This window comes from Charadrius vociferus, unplaced genomic scaffold (assembly GCF_000708025.1).
Source record: "Charadrius vociferus isolate BGI_N301 unplaced genomic scaffold, ASM70802v2 scaffold333, whole genome shotgun sequence".
Taxonomy (NCBI): domain Eukaryota; kingdom Metazoa; phylum Chordata; class Aves; order Charadriiformes; family Charadriidae; genus Charadrius; species Charadrius vociferus.
The window spans coordinates 1,095,681-1,103,916 of record NW_009647682.1 but is presented as its reverse complement, the minus strand read 5'-3'; the positions used below and the strand labels follow the sequence as shown (position 1 = coordinate 1,103,916).

Genomic DNA, 8,236 nt, shown 5'->3' with positions numbered 1-8,236 from the left:
GGAAATTCCCTCCTTCCCCTTATTCTTTCAGTGAGCACAAGAAGAGAAAGGACAAATCTCTGTTGATACCTTTCTGACAGATCACGTTTTTAAAAACTGCTGAGTGTTGTTGGCTTTTTGATCACAGTACTGAAAAATAAACCTTTACCTCCCTTCTAATTTACAGCTCTCGGAGAAAGATAAACCCTATGTAGATATCCAGGGACTGACAGCCTCCACCATGGAAATCCTGCTAGACTTTGTGTATACAGAAACTGTTCATGTGACAGTAGAAAATGTCCAAGAATTGCTCCCAGCAGCATGTCTGCTTCAGCTGAAAGGTAATTGCCAGGTATCGGCACAAATCGCACAATCGCTGCTGTTCAGAGATGTGGTTTGTCTGACCCTTGGTGAATGGAAGACTGGTTGTGGGAGGTGTGATATTTTATAAGTAATTATGTCAAACTTCTGTTGTCTTGTGCACTGTGGTCTTACTGGTAGAGGAACTGACTTCAGTGAAAAAAAAGATGATAAAACAGGTTATTGTTCCATGCTTTGGGCTACTGTATTTCTGAATGAGAATTCCCAGGAGGAATTGTGGGCTGTATAGCACACAATATGTATAGCATGTTACAGCTCAGTCATTTTATAATAATAAGCAAATCCTTGGTGTCATTTGACGTACCATCATAGCATGTCTAGGTTGTAACAAACTGGCTGCTGTCATTGCATGTGCACCTACGGAGCTAGCCCAGGTAATTATCCCAAATCCCAGGCAACTATCAATAAGATGTTGGAGAAAACCTAGAAATCTGGTAGCTGTATCCACTAGCATATACATTTTTTGTTTATAATCCATGAAGCTGACTACAACTCACATTTGAGTCTTTTCCTAGTATCAGACATATTTAATTTTTGCATTTAAGTAGAATAGCCAGAGATCAAAACAGCCCAAACACATGGTCTACTACTTGGTGTTTTCATGTCCCTCCAAAGAAATATTTGCATGTGTGTGTTTCTGTAGTATTTTTAAGCTTGTTATTTTGAGTTGGATTTTCATTATTGTTTAGAACTTTCTTTTCTGAAGCCCTTTCCAAAGCAGTGCATTGATAGTAAGCATGCAGTGCTCATTCACCCCTCCAATTTTCCGTAGGTGTGAAACAAGCTTGCTGTGAGTTTCTAGAAAGCCAGCTGGATCCATCAAATTGTTTGGGCATTCGGGATTTTGCTGAGACACACAATTGTGTTGATCTAATGCAAGCTGCAGAGGTCTTCAGCCAGAAACATTTTCCAGAGGTGGTTCAGCATGAAGAGTTTATCCTTTTAAATCAAGAAGAGGTTGAAAAGCTCATCAAGTGTGATGAAATTCAGGTAAAACCTGAAAAGTACCGTTACTGTGCAAGCATTGAAGTAAAATGTTGAAACCAGTCAGAAATTAGTCCATGCTTCTAGGGTGGACTTCTCACACAGTTCCTGAATTTGGAATTTAATTTCCAAGAAGCTTATTCTAATTTTTTAGCCATGTAATCTGAAATTGATCAGAAACATATAACTTTTTTGTAAGAATTCGGTGTCACACAAGCATTTCCTGCAAGTAAGGCAGTCACTGTTAGTTACCTCTGCGTAGTTCTTGTTCCCTTGTTTCCTCCTTTCCCTGGAGGATCTTTCAGAGGTTACAAAGACAAGTTGTCTCAATGCCTACATTTCAGAAATACCCTCAAGACTTTAACTTCTATTTGTAGACCTTTGCATGCTACTCAGCAGCACAAGGAATGCATGTGTCATCCCAGGCATTTGGGTGTCCTCTGCTTTTACAAGCAGCAGAGTGCATGATGGTGCAAGGTAGTCTGACTCTTCAGGGAGTCATACGCAGATTTTGTTCCCTTAAGGTTGGTTTCTGGAGTATTTACTATTTGGCTGGAACCTGTAAAATCCTCTTTTTCCAAATTTTCTATGAATATGTGTGTTCTTGAGAATTGAAATAAGTTGAATGTTCCTTGATAACAGGGAGGGGACTTGGGTTTTTTTATTGAGATGGACTTTGTTGGGAGTCGATGTTTGCTGCTGTTGTAAAAGAAGTGATTGAAGCAATCACTATTCAGAGTTCACAGTAACACGAACTCTTAGAAACAAACCGATGTAAATGATATCTCTGGTGGAATTCCTGAAAAGCCAATACAGGGGTAACCAGAGGAGAATTCTTGATGTGTGCCTTGAAAGCCTGCCTTGAAAGTGGCCTGCAGCCAAGCTGACATCCTCTTGTTAATAAGTCTGCTTGACAAAGAGCATGCAAGATAGCAGTGAAAGACCCTGGCACAGGCTGAGATCGGCAGTGGAGAAAGACTGAATGTGTTTGGTGTTTAACAAGCCGCAGCTTTAATGCTGTGAGGGTTTGAGCTGATGTGGGTTGTGGTGAGTACTGACATAATGCTTCTGGGCAGCGAAGAGGAAATAATGAGGAACTTGAGAACGACCCAGCCAAACTAATCAGACAGTCCACACTGGCGAAGTGAAAGCAACTGTGGATTGGAAGGACTGATTCAGGCCTTGCACAAACACAGTGAGGTGTGCATTCACTCTAATACCTTAAGAAGGGGAAGGGAGCGATTCTAGCACTGTGCCAGTGTAGAGGTGATATGCTGTATCAGAGGGTACTGAGGGAGCACCCTCGGAAAATCCCCTGGCCATTTGAGAAGTGTAATGGCACATCCTCACTGTGATGCCGTGTTTCATGTTGCTCATCGTTTGTCAGAAAACAGAAATGATTTCATGAACAAGAAAATGTTAAATATTATCAGAGGACAGCCAGTTCAGGAGGGGATAAAATGATGTGGGATTATTGCATTTAAAGAGAAGGTAGGGAAAATTGGAAACAATGAAGTACTCAGCTCTCCTTTTGTGAGCTTTAATTGTCCTTTCCCTGTAATCCAAATAGAAAGAGGCCATTTTGAATTACAGTGTAACAAATATAAATCAATGGCTTGGAAGAATCGCCTTATGTAATTAACCTCTGTGGCTCCCTGCTTCAGAACATTCTGCAACAGACAGCTTCAAACTGAACTTCAAAGTGGACCAGTTGTATATCAGTTGGGCAGCTCAATCCTCTTAATACAGTAACTCCTTTTATCTTCATATTTAATAACAGTTAACACACCTTGTGATAATAAATTCATGAATGATTTGCTTTTGCGTTCATGATCTGAAAATGTGCAAAAAGAAAACCAGGACTAAATAATATATAATAGGTCTTTTTACAATTCTTTCACTTTTTGGTAATCATAGATGAATTCACACAGCTGTGCTTAGTGTGCACAGGAGCTGCTGTATTTGTAAAGCTGTCTAAAGCACCTCTTACAGTATCAAATTTAGGCAGTTTAGTCAGTGTAATCTCTGGAAGTGGTGTAAGCACCGGCATGCACTGGTCCTAGGTGGAGAGAGAAATAAACTAGTCAGAACAGTAACATTCACACCCTCAGGTTCTCCACTCTGAAATCCAGTTGTTTATGGTTTCTTAAATGTGGATTGAAATAAAAAACCTTAAATGTATCTGCTATGGCTCAGGTGTTAAAGGGGCCGCGTGTGGGCACAGGTCTGCAAGAGGTTAAGCGAGACACTGCTCCGTGAAAAGGAAGATGGTTATGATCATCTTTATGATGGTACTTTGCATTTTGCAGGACAGTAACTCCTGCTCCGCTGAGAAGTCAGGGGAGCTGCCCTGTGAGTTACTGCCTGTCACTGGGCTCTCTCACAAGTGGTGGCCCCCAGCTTCTGGCTCTGCTGCATACAGTAAAGCTCACTTTTCTGGCACTTGTTGATCTTTGCTGTAAAGAAAAAACAAATACAGTTCTAAGGAAAATAAAATGAGGAAATTTCATAGTGCTTGTAAATACAGCTCATGGGAATTTCCATAACAGACTCTTACTTGAAATGTCCTGCTCTCTTGCTAGCTGTCAAGCAGTGTCAACAGCCTGGAAGTTGTCTGTTCCACAGCAGTTGCTGAAATATTACCCTGCAGTCTGACCAGTGTGTGCCTCCTCTTTCCAGGTGGACTCTGAAGAGCCAGTTTTTGAGGCAGTTATAAACTGGGTGAAGCACTCGAAAAAAGAACGGGAAGCATCGCTGCCAGAACTGCTGCAGTACGTGCGCATGCCGCTCCTCACCCCTCGCTACATCACAGACGTCATCGACACCGAGGTATCGGCAGCCTGGGTCCATGGGCACAGAACAGCTGGGAGCTAGTGTTTATGTGTGATTGCCATGTTCCCTGTTTAGATTCGTGCTGGCCTAACAGAACATGTTAATAGCTGCTCTTTCTGCTGATGCTTTTTGATGCTGACACTATGGAGTTGTCCCTGTTCAGCTGGAGTGTCCACTGATTCACTCAGAAGTAGTTTGCTGTGCCAGCAGTTACAGCATCCTACTTTTCATCTGGGAGGGTGCCCCATCCAGAGCAATTATTCAGTTATCTCCTGATATATGTAGCGCCTTTCTGTTGTCATCTGTTACAGTTTTCTAACAAGTGCTTTCTGCCTTCCGTTCATAAGCACTAGCAGCTCTTCTTCTCTAGGCTGAAGGCTGCTGGCATGCAATCTGAGGGAGGAAACGGCTCCTCAGAAGTTGTTTTAGGTGCAGCTGGCAAGCACATACCTTTGAATGGGGACAGCAGCTGTGCAGGTCCAGGGCCAGCACACAAGTCAGAGCCATATCTAATGCTGCTTCTTTTTGTGGCTGGGGTGTTGCAGAATCAAACCAAAATGTGGATGACAATAAGAGATAACAAAGCTTTTGCAATGGAAGTTTAATCCCAAACTGGAAGTGATGCTGACCTCATGCAAGGCTTGACAGAAATCGTAGAATCATAGAATGGTTTAGGTTGGAAAGCACCTTGAAGATCATCGAGTTCCAACCCCCCTGCCATGGGCAGGGACACCTCCCACTAGACCAGGTTGCCCAGGGCCATGTCCAGCCTGGCCTTGAACACCCCAGGGATGGGGCCTCAACGACCTCTCTGGGCAACCTCTGTGCAAGGAAGGCACAGAGAAGTTCAAACCAGCGCTCTGGTTTGATGGTGATGTGAGGTGTTACTAGCCTTTGTCACCTGACAGGTGCAGAATGTTGAATGACAGACTTCTCTATGTAGAGAAACGGCTGATTTAACAACACTGATCTCTAATGTGATATAGCTGCCTTTTATGGATGTTCTTAAATAAGTGCAGCTAACAGGCAGTTAAGTTGTGCTAGAGCTAGAATGTGTTTAGTCAGATTGTTATGGTCCACCTTAAACTGAAATTGAAGCTAACGTGAAAGGGACTGGTACCAAAACAATTAGATCTGTTCCAAAACCAGCCTAGGACAGTGTGCATACCAGGCCTCAGCTTTCTTACTGCACAGAATGGCCTCTCGGGTCTGGAAGTGACACACACTGGTGGGACATCATCATCATCTCGGGGCAGTATGGAGAGAAGAGTGTTGGTCCTGTGTGGCATAGAATCATAGAATTGCTGAGGTTGGAAGGGACCTTTAAGATCATCAAGTCCAACCATCAGCCTATCCTGACAAAACTGCCTCCAAACCATGTCCCTAAGCACCACATCTACCCTTTTTTTAAACACCTCCAGGGCTGGAGAATCCACCACCTCCTTGGGCAGCCTATTCCAATGTCTAATAACCCTTTCAGTGAGAAAATGTTTCCTAATATCCAGTCTAAACCTCCCCTGACATAACTTGAATCCGTTTCCTCTCATCCTATCACTTGTCACCAGGGAGAAGAGGTCAGCCCCCCACCTCTCTACAACCGCCTTTCAGGTAGTTGTAGAGGGTGATAAGGTCTCCCTTCAGCCTCCTCTTCTCCAGGCTAAACAACCCCAGTGCCCTCAGTCGTTCCTCCAAAGGCTTATCCTCCAGACCCCTCACCAGCTTTGTAGGCCTTCTCTGGACACCTTCTGCCTTCTCTGACATCATCTGGTCTGAACGCCCTGGCCTTGAACAAGCACCAAGAAATTGGAAAAATAAATCTTAACTTACTGCAGCAGCATATAGCAGAATCCAGCTAAACTGCTTCGTTGTGTTGTGCTGCTTGTTTCTTCTTTGATGGCCGGTGCATGCTGGGAGTTATGTGGAGCAGATCCAGCCAAACTGATTTCAAGTGTAGTTTCACTTCCAGTCCTCCTTCTCAGACATGCTTCTGCTGGCTTAAATGTAGCAGAAGTGTTTTTTCCTTAGATTTCCAATATAGTTATTTTCATTATGGAACTTGCAGTGCCAGACTTTGTGTGAGAACTGAGCCATATCTTTTCAGCTGCAGGCCAGTCTTAAGTTTGTATTTCCTTGCGTGCAGTATTTGCACCATGACACTACTAGCCACAGCCTGCACGCAAGTAATTTTAATGCTGTCTGAACTGATGAGAGTTGGCTTTGGGACAGTTCTTATGAGGGATCTTAAAATACATTGCATGTACCAGTGACTCATGTTTTTCCTCAGCCTTTTATACGATGCAGTCTGCAGTGCAGAGACCTTGTAGATGAAGCAAAGAAATTTCATCTTCGGCCCGAGCTCCGGAGTCAGATGCAAGGACCCAGGACAAGAGCACGTCTAGGTGAGCAGCAAAGGAAAGGACACTGAGGGGTTCTGGGGCATTGGCAGGTATCATATTATGCACCATGTCTAGTCCCTTGCAATTGCACTGAAGTGCTTCGCAGCAGTAACTTGTCAATCCACTGTTCCCACTGGTACAGAAAGGGGACTGAAACAAGGGACAAAGGTACATTTTTTTCAGAGCACAATTGCTTACTGGCAATATGGGGACTAGTTGGTTGCCTTTAATCCCAGGCCTCTGCTGTAACCATAAAACCGGTTTCCTGTGTTGTTGGTACCTCCAGATATATTTGCCTCAGTATGCAGCTGTCCAAGAAGGGTGGGAAGAGTTTACTTCTGTCTAAAAAGGCAGGTATAAGTGTCAGAATCAAAAAGACCTGCAAGATGAGAGACAGCTGTGTTACAGTGAACATAAGTTTTCAACAGGGAATCTCAGAGGGGAAAGCACAAGGAGGGAGGTGGAGAGGTCCCTCTTTCCTTTCAGAGGTACTTCCCCCCTCCAAGTCTTATTAAGGCAAATAAATCACAGAATCCTAGAATCCCAGGTTGGAAGGGACCTCAAGGATTATCTGGTCCTGGCAAAAGCACAGTCTAGACAAGATGACCCAGCACCCTGTCCAGCTGAATCTTAAAAGTGTCCAGTGTTGGGGAATCTACCGCTTCCCTGGGGAGATTATTCCAATGGCTGATTGTTCTCATTGTGAAAAATTTTCCTCTTGTGTCCAATTGGAATCTCCCCAGGAGTAACTTGTACCCATTAGCCCTAGTCTTGTCCATGTGACTCCTTGTAAAAACGAAGTCTCCACCTTCTTTGTAGCCACCCTTTAAATACTGGAACGTGGTGATAAGGTCTCCCCTAAGTCCTCTTTTCTTAAGGCTGAACAACCCAATTTTCTCAGCCTTTCCTTATACAGCAGGCTTCCCAGTCCTTTGATTGTTTTTGTGGCCCTTCTCTGGACCCTCTCCAGCCTGTCCACATCTTTTTCATATAGCGGGGACCAAAACTGAACGTTATTCCAGGTATGGCCTGACAAGCACTGAGCAGAGTGGGATAATGACTCCTTTCGCTCTGCTGATGATACAGCCCAGTATCCCGTTGGCTTTCTTTGCCGCAGCAGCACACTGTTCACTTGTATTGAGCTTGTTGTCCATCAGCATCCCCAGGTCCCATTCCACAGAGCTGCTCCCCAGCCGGGTAGATCCCAGCCTGTGCTGCACTCCTGGATTATGTTTTCCCAAGTGCAAGACCTTACAGTTGTCCTTGTTGAACGTCATGAGGTTCTTGTCAGCCCACTTCTTCCAGCCTGTCCAGGTCTTCCTGCAGGGTGGCTCTCCCTTCCCTATTGTCCACTTCCTCACTCAGTTTGGTGTCATCAAATAATGATTTCTTCCTCTGTTTCAGTAATTCCTACCAAGTACAGTCACTGAATTCTTGGGAAAATGCTTGACTTAGGGTTGTAAGCACTTGAGAGCAACATAAACAGTAGGAATGACCTGCAGAAGAAAAAAAACTATTTTACTGGCTTCTTTGTGACTGTGGCTGTTCCTCACCTGACATCCCTTCTCTCATCTTCAGACACACTCTCTCCAGAGTGTCTCTGCCATGCCTTTATCCCGGGCGCACTCAGAGGGCCCTGCCATCAGTGCCAGCATTCACCGCTC

At 44.2% G+C, this 8,236-nt stretch overlaps 1 protein-coding gene across 1 annotated transcript in view; it reads left to right on the top strand.

The window, feature by feature from the left end:
• Window positions 1-8,236, top strand: part of KLHL12 (kelch-like family member 12) — a 22,754-nt gene that overhangs the window by 5,241 nt on the left and 9,277 nt on the right. The window contains exons 2-5 of the mRNA XM_009881347.1: window positions 167-320; window positions 1,133-1,350; window positions 4,024-4,173; window positions 6,461-6,575. Of these exons, the coding sequence (XP_009879649.1) occupies window positions 167-320; window positions 1,133-1,350; window positions 4,024-4,173; window positions 6,461-6,575 (637 nt within the window). The remainder of the gene's footprint in view (window positions 1-166; window positions 321-1,132; window positions 1,351-4,023; window positions 4,174-6,460; window positions 6,576-8,236) is intronic.